Raw genomic sequence first — 13,811 nt, 5'->3', positions numbered from 1 at the left:
ATTAAAAGCAATTATGGGGCAGAGAACAGCAACATTTTGAGGAGAAACAAATCAAACATGACATGTTTTGACTGCACTGATATATTATCTGAGCTCACTTTTGAAGGAGAGAAGTTTGGCCCATAGGAGAAGTAAAGATCCCAGAGCCAGGAACACTTTACAGAGCGAGGAGCTCTCTTTTGGGCTTCCAAAGCGTTCATTCCCACTGTGACTTGGAACACAACTCCTCCACCTCCCTTTCCCACAAATGAGGAAAACTGTTCGCTTACTACCTTAAAGACATATACGCTAGTATATACCTGTCTGGCAAACATTTTCTCATTTCTCTATTTACCTGATTCACTGGGGAAAGCTAGCATCTTTAATAAATTGTTTTGGACAAATCAACTGTCTGACTCAAATCTAACAGGGCAAGTTCTTACTTAAAATGTGAAAAATTATAGATACACACCAATGTGTTAACATTGGTTACTGCCGAAGAGGTGTTAGGCAGGAATAAACGAAAAGGAGAATTTCCTTTTTCACTCTATCTATTTGTAAATGGCTTGCCTTTTTAAAAACCAATGGGTATATATTACTATTATTGTCCTTTAAAAAATCAAATAAAGCATCTATCAAAAAACTCTAGCAAAATGTCATTAAATAGAAGTGACAGTGTGTAGAAATACTAACACATTACCTTGAGTGATGAGATTTGGATCTAGCCTTACCTCTGTCACTGACCTTAGGCAAAGCACTTAACCCCTTCAAGCCTTTATTTACTCCTCTGAAAATATGGGGGTTGGATTAGATGATCTCAAGGTCACCTCCAGTTCTATGAATTTGTAAATATAAAACTTGAAGAAGGCATTTTGAATATTGAGTTTCAATGAATTACAATATTTAAAAATTTACTGAAACCGCAAGTTATACCACATAAAGCTGAGGCTTAAGTGAAATTTTGTAAGAATATACATGATGGTGCCTAGTTAAAAGCAGACACTCAATAAATTCACTTTGTTTCATTCATTTTACGTTAATGTTTTTTAAGAGAACAGTGTAATTTCAATCTTGTTAAATAAAAAGTGACGTAACACATTTTCTTATATGTGTATATATATATATATATATATATATATATATACTCACTTGCATTTAGGGACAATAAGGTAAACCCCAGAATCATAAAATCTTAGAGTTGGAAGGAACTTAATATCATCCAAAGTAACTTATCTGCTTGTGAGAAATCTTGTTATGTGTTCTCCTTAGATACGTCGTGTTGATAAACTCATGCTTCCACTGTAGCTAAGAGAGTGCATCCTTGTCTTTAGTCTGAGCTGATAGGCACCCCCTCTTTCTCCCTCTAGATCTGCCCTCAAGAGTAAGTCTTCTTTGCCACATGGAGAAAGAGTGATTGAATCCTGCCAAACCACCTCCCTTCCTGTCTACAAATTCTATTTCCTCCAACCATCTCTTACAAGTTTCCAGAAACAATGTTTCCATATTCCCTTTAAACTCCTGTGTGGTCTGCAGAACCACCAACTTGTTTCTGGTCCTACACTTTGACAGCTGCCTAAGGTACTTTAGCGTCCCTCTCTTCCACCACACATGCACTTTGGTTCATATGAATGTGTATGGAATAAACTCCCAAGATCTTCTTAACATGAACTACTGACAGGCCAAGGCTCTCCCGTGTTTTAAAATTCTAAATTCTGAGCTTCACATTTATTTTGGTAAGTTTCTTCATGATGGTTTCAGCCCATCCTGTTCCAACCTGTCGAAATAACTCTGAATGTTGATACTGACATCCATCATATTAGCGATCCCTCCCAGCTTTCTGTCATCTGCAAATGTGATCAGCATGCCTTCTATGCCTTCATCCAAATTTTTTATGAAAACTCACTGTATTTTTTAAAAAGCCTTTTAATTTATTGATTTTGGTCCAATTTTTGATAATTTGTAAAGCTATCTAAAAGTGGGAGAATTCAAGCTATGCGGTTCAACCTGACTCCAAAACAATGCAATTAAAATAAATATGCTTTGCAAAATTGAGCAAGGCCCCAAAGGTAGTGTCAATGTGACCCAGACTCTGGCATGGTCAATCTGCTATTTTGGACAAAGCTAACAATTAAATTGGATAAATGTTTGTTGATGAGGATGATGACTCTAGTCTAACACACTGAATAGTGCAGAGGCGAGCAAACACACTGGATTGATTTTTTCAGTGAGGAGACAGTTCTCAGCTAGGAGGGCTCAAAGTGCTGGAGAGGGTTTGCCACTGAATGACTAATGAGACCATGTAGACCAGTAATTGGATAATTTAGGGCCAAAAAATCACTTTGGGGGCCTAAATTCTCTAGACTGACCATCAATAGTGATTTCAAATGGCCTGGAAGAATGTCAGATTGTGCCCCGTAGTCCTGGCATAGGCAGTGAGTGCAGAGAAGTTTCATTGATTTAGACACCTTGCATAAGGGGAAGCCAAAGTTGCTTCCCAGAGGAAAAGCCTTTATTCCTGAATGCTTTTCTAGTACCCACTCTCACTGAAACCAGAAACACAGTGATGCTTAGTTTTTAGAGGCACAGACTTTGGGGTCCAATACACTTGGCTTCTAACTCTCTCTCTGATACATATTAGCTATGTGACCTTGGGCAAGTCAGTCCTTTAGTCCTTCCCAGTTTTAGTCTCCTCATCTGTGAAACAGAGATCATAACACTTACCTTAATGGTATTGCTATGTGGCATCAGACGTGTATCATGCTCATCATACTCATTAGTACATTCAACAAATGGTGGAGTAAGAAAGACTGGCCAAGAGATAATGTATGGGGTACAGTGCTAAAGCCTTGACAAGTATCATCTTATTCAATCTTCACAAACAACCCCAGGAAGTAGATAATGTTATTATTACTTCATAACACAAATGAAGAAAACGAGGTATTAAAATGTCGAATCAAATGTTTAAGGTCACCCAGCTAGTAAATGATGGTTTGGGGATTTTATTCTAGGTCTGCATGGTTCTGAAGCCTTTGCTCTTAACTGCTGCATTATTCTGTTAGACTGTTATTTGACACTTGACTTTAGTCAAGAGATGCTACTTGTAATCAGAATAAGAGTCCTCAACCTTCAGTGCTAACAATCTACCAGGCTTCACATGAAGTCTTGTGATCAGGTGTGAAGAAGAAGCTTCACAGCCTGTAATGAGGGTGGGGATGAGGGAAGAAGGATCACCTTTCCGTTTCTGTCAAGACTGTAACCTAAAGGAGGGTGCATAGCAGGCACACTCACACTCTTTGCCAGCCTTTCAACCATAACTTTGAAATACTGCTTGTTCCTGAGGAGGGCAATGCGGTAGTGGCTACCAGGCCAGATCAACCAACGGAAGATCCCTGGACTGGTATCTCTCTCATCTGTGTACAAACTGTGTTTCTAAGTTTTCTTGTCTTAGAGTGGAGGTAACTATACCCATATCTCATGGTTCTTTAAATGGCTAAGTGAGCCAATGTGCCACAATGTGTATCTAGCATATAGCGATAGCTTGATAATTGTAATCTTTTTATTTTCTTCCCCTTTTCGGTGAGACCCTGTCTTACTAGAAGTTTGCTTTTCTAAGTCTTTTTAAAAACTGCCTTCCAGCAATATTTACACATTTGCTTAGAAAATCCTTTCGCATGATTCTTCTCTGTGTTATCTAAATTTCTGGGAATTGCAGAATTCAAAGTGATTATATTTTAACTATCCTATAGGAAATAAAAATATCGATATGTTTGGGTTGACTTAAATAACAACACTGGCAATCATTTATGCTTTTCAAAACCATCATTCCTGTGTGACTGATGTTCACAACATCCCTCTGGGGTTAAATATTGTAATCATCTTCATTGTAGGGATGAGAAAGCCAAGAGCAGGAGCCGGGTGACACAGGCAGGAAGCAGCAGAGGCACTATTCCAACCCACCCCCCCTGATACCTCCCAATGTCAAGGCCAGAACTCAGTCCTCTCCATCAAAGGTCTAATCCCTCTGAGAAGCAGCAGGTCAATCAATCCCAATGCATTTGTGTGAACTGCTTAAGGATAACTTGAGGCTCACCCAGATGGTTTGATCACAAAATGAAACAAACCACTCTTCACTTTGTCTAAACCATGAAAGAAAACTACAAATTGAAATCACCTGGCGGATTTTCATTGGCACAACCACCAAGAATCCTGCAACAATGGGCATGACATGTGCAGCACTGTCAGGGTCATTTGTTAAGGCTTTTAGAGACCCAATAAAGCAAATGTTATTTGGTGCTCACTGGATGTTCTGGAATTGCTAAATGAACTGAGAAATACGGAAAAGGTATGAAAACTGTTTAGCACAGGGCCAGGCACAAAGTTACTCAGTCAAGTTTCATTATTAGTATCATGAATAGAGACCCTGATCGTTCATTCAAAAGCAGGACATCATAAAACTTACTCTGGAATAATCAAGATCTCTAGGCGTTGAATCTGTTAAAGCTCGGACAAGGGCATTCATCATACAGACTGGAGGAGAAGGTGGAGAGGGCTGAGAAGGTTCCTGCTGTAATGGGCTCTTTGGTTTGGAAGGCAGCCGACCTCTCCTCCCTTTCAGACTATCTGTACGGACAACTGATGCCAAGAGAAAGAAAAAAAATGTCTTCAGAGATATCCATGAACAGCCATAAATCACAAAAAAGAAATCAAACACATTACAGTTGAGCAATCATTAAAGAGTCCAACCATTTAAAAGTGGCAAAAAGCTTGGAATAATATTCACACAGTGATATAATGAGAGTTGAAACAAACCGCAGAAAAGTTACCCGTACTTACATTTGGTAATGAATTAGCCCTAAGTCTCCTTTTTAAATAGAGCAGAGATATATGTACACAAGCTCTCTATTGATTTTGAGAAATTAGAATAAGTAGTCCTCAGCTATCGTTAAATGTTAATGTACACCATAAAAGTAAAATGTTGGAAAGAAAGGGAAACTAGGAAAATTCACCATCCTAACATAAATACTAACATTTTTTTCAGAGCTATCTGAGAATACATATAAGCAAGCTGGATAAAAAACACTGTAGTGTATCCATACCTTCTTTAACCATTCCAACACTGAGACACTTCTGAAATCGACAGTACTGACATCGGTTTCGACGTCTCTTGTCTACAGGGCAGTTTTTATTTGCCAGGCAAACATATTTTGCATTTTTCTGCACCGTTCTCTGAGAAAATATAATACAAAGATAGTCAACTAATAGTTTCTGGGAAGAGGTAGGACCTGACAAGATGTATTTTAATTACAATGTGAAAAGCGACAGCGCAATTCGTATAATTAGATAAATTTAATTTCCTAACACGCTAGCCTGCAGGAAAAACAATTTTATTAGTGTTAGCTGCTGACAATGAAAATCATCTCTGATTGCTCTGAAGCAAGTCTCAGGAGACACCCAAGTCTGAATGATAAAATCATATCTGAAATTACCAGGTCAACATATCATACCTTGGAGGATTAGATTATCTCCACTTTTAATATCCCTTTGGGAACAATTTTCTACTTGTTCCACTTCCCTGACTATTGCTGACCTTATTAAAATAAAATCAAAATTATTTGGGATGTACTTTGTTGGCTATCACTATTGTAAGTCAAATATCATAGTAACTAGCTTTGTTCCCCAATAGAGATGAAATCATAAAAAGCAAAATCAGTACTTGTCTACTTAAAACATATAGGAAATAATGTTTTAATGCAAAAAAAAAAATCAGCCATTGGAACTTATCTTTAAATGACTATGTATGGTAAACTGGTCATTTTTGATTTCTGAAAGCAAAATCTTAAAATTGGATACTAAAAATCACTATCACATCCCAGAGAGAAAAAAAAAGAAAACCAAAGAAGTCAGAGAAAGAAATAGGAGAGCCATATATTTTCAGTAAAAATGCCCATTAAATGGTTTTCTTAAATGACCATTGACATAGACATCAAAATAGCCATATTCTAAGAGACACATCATAAAACTTGGACTTGGATATAAAATAATGTTGCATTCTTCAGAATCATATACTACTTTAAAATGACACATGGAGAAATAATTAAGCATATTTTATGTTCCAGACTCAAAAGAACATATGATTTTGAAAAAAACTAAGAACATTTGTGCAAATGTATGTGTATTTACCACTTTGGGTGAAGTCATTCAGAAATTACCTGAATCTATACAACTCCAAGTAGAGCAGAAAGCTGGAATCTATTTGGTAAGCCTGACTACATTAAAAAGAAAAGAAAAATTCAGGGAATTTGGGACTAGTGATCTATTTTGTGTCCAAAAATTTAGATTTACTTTCAGTCTTTTACTTGAAGCAATCCTCAATCCCTATGTTTTTGTTTTCAACCTATTACTTTTTAATTTCATTTTATGAGAGTTTCTAAATTGCCTATATAAAACTTTAAAAATTAACCAAAGCCAGATACATTCAGTTTAAGATGCAATATTCCAAAACACAAATATATTTCTGAGTTTCCAGCATTTAAATTCTCAGCAGTCTGTAAGGCTAGGAAGCTTGTGTTTCCTGAATGAATCTTTCTTTCATTGAACATGCAGTCATTTCTAAAACTCTATTTCTTGCCATCATCCTAAAGGCGATATGCCAATTCAAGTGCTGGTGGCATTTTGCTTCAGGTATACATTTTCCCAATAACCTGAAATCTTCCCCACATTTGTGCATGCCTGCACAGTTTGACAGGGAGAGATCGTTACAGTTCAATCACTGAATTCCCATCATTACCTGCACTTCATGTCACATTTTTAAAGAATTCAATTTAATGGTAGAAAGCTACTGGGTAAAACCTGCTTCTGTTCCCTTAATTAACAGATCTGTGGGGTGGTTCTCCCCTACCCTACCCCCACCCTTTCAAGTACAGATTTGTTTTCAAGAGATTGCTGCAGAAAGAGACACTGTTGGGGAACACTTAATTGATATTTCCAGACCAGGAATGTATTACACTCTGTATTTGGTCAACCCTCAAATATTTAGGGGTGATTATATTTGTGGGTTACTTGTACATCTCTTAATTGTTTTTCTTTCTTTTTTTCGGATGCCCGTTTCACTCCCCTTCAGCATTTCCACCGCAAAAATTAAATCTGTTAAAAGAATGCAGTTACTTGAAAATATAACCTTGGTAAAACTTGAGTGGTTAAGACAGAAAAAAAATGGCAAAACTGAGGGTTCTACATTTAAAACATAAATCCTGCATACCTTCTGTATGGTACTTAATATATTACAAAGTCTTTCTGCAAACATTTCTCATTTATCTGCAGAATTTAATCAATCACGTGACTCCTACCACAGATCAAACCTACCAATTCACAAACATGTGAATGTTAGCAAATACTTGTAGTTTTCACCTAATAAGGCACTATTGTTTTATGACCTTTTAAAGATTATAAAGTATTTTCATTGATGTTTTCTTTCTTTTAATACTCAGTCCTCTGAATTTTATTCACCTGATAGGGAAACTGAGGCCTAGAAAGACATGTCATGCCCAATGTCATGTGACTGATAAGTGACAGATAGAGGACTCCTATTTGAGTGTTCTGGCTCCAATTTCAGCATGCTCCCAGATACATCCTATTGGCCTCCCAAATTCTAGTTATCCAATCAGCACCCAGCTTCCCCTCTCCCTCTACCCTGCCCAGCACTGGAGGCCAGGGCATGAATTTTGTGGGAGAAAATGTGTAGGTTTGCAAATGCCTGAGATAATTGCCAGAAGAGTGGGGAGGGTGGCACAGCAGCAAGTGTCTGAAGAAATCTGGGAGTCAACAGCAAACGCAGAGCAGCAAGAAGACAGGTCCTCATCCCCCTGAGTGGTGGAAAGAGCACTGAACTCAAGAGTCAGGAGAAACCTGCCAGAACTGTTGCACATGTGCTGCTAAATTATTCTTTATAGGCTGACAAGGCTTCGCTTCTCTAGGCTCTAGATTTCTCTTTGGGAAGACGGCGGGAGGGGAGGCTGAAGATGTCCCCCACCACCACACACCACAAAATTCTCCTTTGAGTCTGTGAGACAATGAATAATGTCCACACCTGGCACTGTATGTGGCACAGAGGTGGACTAGATTGGTGAGACCTCAGCTTCTATCTTCCATAGAGTGAGCTGCCCCAGACTGCATCCATCTCATTGCCCCTATTTTGCTGCTTCAGAGCTGTGAAGGGGACCCTGCACTTTGGGGTCATGCAAACATGATTGGCATCCTGCTTCCTTCCTTCTCACTCTCTGAGTGTGCTGTGGGGCAGTTGAGTTAACCTCTCTGAACCTCCACTGCCTCATCTATGAAACAAGGACAATTAGTACCTACCTTCAAGTCACTTTTTAACAATAGCTAGTGGGTGGGCAGAATACAGTCTCAAGTTTCATTCTAGAGCCTGAGCTCCTATTATGAGGATTAAATGAGATACAAATGTCCAGGGCCTGGCACACAGACCCCAACCCTTCAAAACACCTTTGATGGACAGACAAGGAATGCAGTGAGGTTTTGCATTTTTGAGATCACAGACATTTTTGAGAACCTGCTGAAGGCTCTGTCCAGAAAAATGCTCATAAGGTAAAGCCAAGTCAGGAGGTTCACAGCCCCCTCAAGTGCACCCGGGGAGTCCTCCTGTAATGGACCTCAAGTTAAAAATCCCTCAGAAAGTGGATGTGACGGTGTTGGGAAAGGCTACAGGAATGCACAGTATAACAATCACACCTCTCAAACCGGTAAGGGCCCACTTAGATGCTCACTTGAGCCGGTGACTGAGGAGGCTGGCTGCGGGGGTAAGGGGTCTCCAGGAGGAGGCATGCGCTCACCTTGAAGAAGCCCTTGCAGCCCTCGCAGGTGCGCACGCCATAGTGCTGGCAGGCGGCGTTGTCCCCGCACACAGCACACGTGCCCTCGCCCGACGACGAGCTCCTGTTGGGCGGCGATGGCAGACTGGGGTTCTCGCCTAGCAGGCCAGACGCAGTGGGGGAAGCAGTGAGGCCGAGAGGCGGGAAGGCCAGCGCGGCCGCCCTCTTGGCCAGCGGCAGCCCGTACGGGTGGCCTTCGAGCGCAGCGGCCTGACTGCCTGCGGCGGCGGCGGCGGCGGCTCCCAGCGGCAGGCTGAGCGCGGCGGCGGCCGTCGGGTCGTAGCCAAGGTGGTGGCCGCCGGCCGGGCTGGGCGCGGGCGGGTGCGGCGGCGAGGGCTTGAAGTGGAAGAGCGGGAAGCGCGCGCCGGCCACCGTGGGCACCGCCTTCATCGGCGGGTCGAGCAGCGGGCCGGGCGCGATGCAGCCCTGCGCGGACGGCAGCGCGTCGTCCCACAGCGCCCCCGCCTGCGGAGGGAAGCCCGGCGTGGTAGGGGTGGACGGCGGGGACTGCTTGAAGTACATGGAGGTGCTGGGCAGCACCTCGTCCTCTGGGCCGGAGCGGGACGGAATGGACGGCTGCTGTTGCTGCTGCTGGTGGTGGTGGTGATGGTGGTGATGATGGTGGTGGTGGTGGTAGTCGTGCGCGCGGCCCTCTTCCATCTTGATAAGGGGCCGTGGCCCGGACGGCTGCATTTGGTACAAGCAGGAGGGCTTGAGTTCGTAGTTGCTCGAGTAGCCCTCCATGAAGGTACTGAAACTGGGCAGGGATGTGGTGGCTGTGGCCGTGATCTCAGTGCTGCCGAGGTCCATGGTCAGCTTGGTGTAGTCAGGGTTCATGATCTCCGTGGTATATTCCGAGCCGTAGGTCTGCGTTGCATAACTGGAACCTGGAGGCGAAGGGCTATACTGGGCTTGTATGCAGGGCATATCTGCAGGGACAAAAGAAAGGGTGTCTCAAAGGCAAAATCAACACTTTCCTAGCTAATAGGTAGCACTGGATTCATTGCTTTCTAATCTGAGAAAAAGAGAGGAAATGACATCCTTTCCTCCTTTTGTAGCATAGATATAAAGCCCCATGCTTACTTTCTTCCCTTCCCTTTCCCCCAGGAAGAAAGCTGAATACCTGATGGACTGTCAAAGGGACCATAGGATGCTAAAACCCTGCCTCCAGGGACCTCTGTACCCAACTTCCCTCCCTTGCGCTGTCCACCAGATCTGAGAAATCTGACTTCCTCCTTTGTAAGTCCACTGATGTTTTTTACAAAGTATTTTTGAGCCCTGTCAACTAATTAGAGTGGGCTCAGCCACAAATAGGAGGACAAAAAGCCAGTGAATGCCCTGTTCATTTATTTGGGGGGAAAGAGGCCACTGGACCCTCAAGTCACACATACTGATTTATAAATCTAAGAGTTAGGGGGGAAAATAAGTGTCCTACATGGGACTTACTGTCCAAGGGAGACAGTGACATTATAATGTTTTTATGAGTGCCAACCAAGGCTACCCACACACATTGTGGTTGCTTTCTCCCACCCCCTCCCCACTCCTCCAAACAGGGCTAACAGCCTGCACAAACTGGACCCCTGTTGATGACTTCAGCCAGCTAGGTGGGAACGTAGGCCCAGGAAATGGACTCGGGGGAGTTTGCACCATCTGCAAAGAAAAAGATCAGCAGCTGCAACAAAACACCCACCAAACCTGCTCTCTGCCTTATACAGTATATATATGTGTGTGTGTGATACATATATATATATACATATATTTCCAATTCTGACTAATAAAATATCAGTGGCTGTTTTATGACAACAGTTTACAGCTATCATAATAGGTAAGTCTAATATTTTCTTGTGAAAGAAGGATTAGTACCCCTAGAAAAGAAAGCAGTTTCTTAATAGGTTCAGTTTCTTTGCCAGTTTGGCTATGTTAAGCTCCCAGAGCAACTGGTACCCAGGGTGCTTACTATTGTTTAGAGAGGTTGAGTTGGATGAGATGCCCTGAGAACTATTGCATCTAGTAGATGATTTATTTTGTCTAATTGTTTCCCTTTCTTTATGGCTAAATAGAAATGATAAAACGGACAGCTTCCGGTGGTTGGTTTTTCTGAGCCAAAGGAGAACCAGGTGCTTTACATCTCTTTGGAGTCTGTGGTGTAAAAGTCGTGACCAATAGAAAAGTGAGTACTTCACATTTCCTTTGACATCTTTCTCTTACCCACATTTCCAAATCTGATTGAATCATGCGTTTATGGGATGAAATCTTGACTTGAAAAAAGGTAAGGGCCTGTTGGAAGATGCAGTGATGGGGAGAGGCCAGTTCAAGCCTTTATTTTCCAAACAGAGCTTTAACACACCCTCACTAGTTTGAAGTTCAAGCATTACTTATCCTGCCGTCCAGTTGCTGGGGTGAAATGAAAGGCTAATCATTTAAAAGAAAGAACACTGCCTGCTGTTTCATCTAGTCTCCTCCCTCCAGCATCTCTAGGATTTCTCCATTAGTCTGTCATTCTTCCTTGTCAGTCCCTACCTATTGCTCTTTGTGTCTTTTCGAGACTGCTGTGGGCTCTGCCACAAATAGGAGGACAAAAAGATAGCCAGTGAATGCCCTGTTCATTTATTTTTGGGAAAAGAGGCCACTGTACTCCCAAGTCACACATATTGATTTATAAACCTAAGAGTTAGGGGGAAAGATAAGTGTCCTGTGTGGGACTTACTGTCCAAGGGAGACAAGTGATATTATAATGTTTTTATGAGTGTCAACCAAGGCTACCCGCACACACTGTGGTTGCTTTCTCCCGTTCTGTGTCAACTGCAAGATGAGCTTGCTGGGATTGAGTTCTATTTATCTGCATATCTTTTGGTGCCTACACAGTCAGGCACCTGGTATCCCTTTAACAAATGTGTAAAGAGGTGTTACAAGCTAAACTTGGAATCCTTTCTTTTGCCCAGTTCAAATTTACTCCTTGGTGGTCAGCTCAGATGACTTTTCTCTTTTCCTTTGAGCTTCAATAATCCAAATTTATGCACTCAAATCATCTGGGTTTTATACAAATAAAAAATGCTCTATATTACTCTTAAGTGATTCCATATCTCTCGATGCATAAACTGGATATAAAAGGAGAGCAAAAATGAAGATACTGAAATGTATAAAGATCCCGATCTATTGGTATATTGCATTTTTCTTAGGAACAATTTTTCTTTTGAGAAATGTAACTCATTTTAATCTGGCTGCTCCTCTCAGTAGCAGCAGGGTGTATCCAGAGGAACTTCGTACAAAGAAGCCAACTGTACTGGGGAGGGAGTGGCCAGTAGACGCTGTTCTAGCGCTGGGTTAGTCGATCAGCTTGCCCGCAGGGCGTGTGGCTCCCTCACCTACCTCCCCCAGCCTGGGAGGAATAAGGGGTCGTGCCTTCAGACTTACCTGGAGGGTATCTTGTGCGCTGAATGGTGGGGCTGGGGGTTTCTCCTGCGGAGGCTGAGAGTGTAGGAGGCGGGGACGTCCGGCGAGGCGAAGAGGCGGCGGCGGTACTGCCCGGCTCAGCTGAGGGTCCAGTGCCAGGGCCCGGGCTTGCCGGACTGCGCTCTTCCGCAGTGGGTCCTGTGGGCACCGGGAGAGAGGACAGAGGTTACAGTGAGACCAAGCTGAGTCGCCGCGCCCTGGGCTGGGCGAATTGAGGAGCAGGTGGGAGCCTCTAGGAATGCTACATTAATTACAAACGATTATAACAGTACGAAAGCAGTGCTTAAGGTGAGCGAAGTCCCTGGGCAAGAAGCACCACAGCGCCTTGCAGGAGCAGAGAAAAGGTAGTTAGCACCCACGCCGCTCACCGCCGTTTTGTGGCATCCGAACCAAAGGCTAAAAAATGCTCAGCCTCTTGTCTTCCAGAAATTGATCTCTCTTCCCCAATAATTGGTTCCGAGCCCGCGAAGTCAGGAAAACCGAAGAAAGGAGAACACTTGTGGAAAGTGTTCCGCTTGAGTTCGGGGGTCAAAGAGTGTGCACGTGCGTAAAATAGCCACTTCCAACTCTACCTTCCCTCCCCCTTCAAACACAAAATTTACACGTTGCATAGGAAATGCACAAGTTCCGGAACGAATGCATGAATGCCCCAAGGAATTAAGAAAGTCTGCGCTTTTCATTCTAAATGCTAATGGAGCTTCGCTTCTATTAGCCGAGAGTTTCGGGGGCTAGGGGTCAAGCAAACAAAAGGGCACAGTGGAAACAGGCTCGCGCTGGAGGCAAGGCGACACGGCGGTTGGCGTTTGAGGCTGGTGGGGCGGGCAGAGGGAGGTCCCCTGCACCCAGAGGGTGGTATCCCCTAGGGTGGGCGGCTTCGAGGCTCGGGGCCATTTAGGGGCCAGGCGGGGGTATATTCCGGAGGGCGCGGAGCTCCGCTCCGCCGGGGGCGTCTCTGCGCACAACCTCAGCGAAACTTTGTAGATGGAAGAGCCAGTTCAGCCGGCCTCGGGGAAGGATCCCACTGCCCCAAACTGTGGCCTATAGCGCCCCCCTTTGCCCAGACCCGCTCACAGCTCGTGGGGTGGGAACGTGGAGCCGGAAAAAAAATTCCCCAAAACCTGGGGGGTGCGTGGGCAGAGAGGGTTGTTTAAATTTCGTCCCCCGACACCCCTGTGTTGATGGCTTGCCTGCAGGAAGAGACAGGGGCTCGGATCCCGCAGGTCCGGGAAGCCCTCGAAAGCCAGGAAATGGGGGATTCCCTTGCCACCCCCACCTCCAGTCCCAGACCCAGCTGATCCCACGGAAAGCTTGAGCTAGCTCTAGCGAAGATGTAACGGGCAGATCTTCCCACGGCTGTGGCATGCACTTTCCGTCGCCGCCGCATCTTCAATAGGGGTCTCCAGCAAACTCCCACCACCTCCCCCAGCAGGTGCCCACATACCCGCCTTTCCCCCCGGGGCCTTTCAAACGGGTTCTTTCTCCGAGTATCGG

General features: G+C 43.7%; 1 protein-coding gene across 1 annotated transcript in view; it reads right to left on the bottom strand.

Annotated features, from left to right (window-relative positions):
• NR4A3 (nuclear receptor subfamily 4 group A member 3) overlaps window positions 1-13,811 on the bottom strand; it is a 38,728-nt gene that overhangs the window by 22,600 nt on the left and 2,317 nt on the right. Inside the window, exons 2-5 of the mRNA XM_036888280.2 lie at window positions 12,282-12,458; window positions 8,829-9,796; window positions 5,076-5,205; window positions 4,439-4,611 (exon numbers count right to left, since the gene is read on the bottom strand). Of these exons, the coding sequence (XP_036744175.1) occupies window positions 4,439-4,611; window positions 5,076-5,205; window positions 8,829-9,794 (1,269 nt within the window). The 5' untranslated portion in view covers window positions 9,795-9,796; window positions 12,282-12,458. The remainder of the gene's footprint in view (window positions 1-4,438; window positions 4,612-5,075; window positions 5,206-8,828; window positions 9,797-12,281; window positions 12,459-13,811) is intronic.

Source organism: Manis pentadactyla, chromosome 3 (assembly GCF_030020395.1).
Source record: "Manis pentadactyla isolate mManPen7 chromosome 3, mManPen7.hap1, whole genome shotgun sequence".
NCBI classification, from domain to species: Eukaryota; Metazoa; Chordata; class Mammalia; order Pholidota; family Manidae; genus Manis; species Manis pentadactyla.
This window is presented reverse-complemented; position numbering and strand designations above follow the sequence as displayed.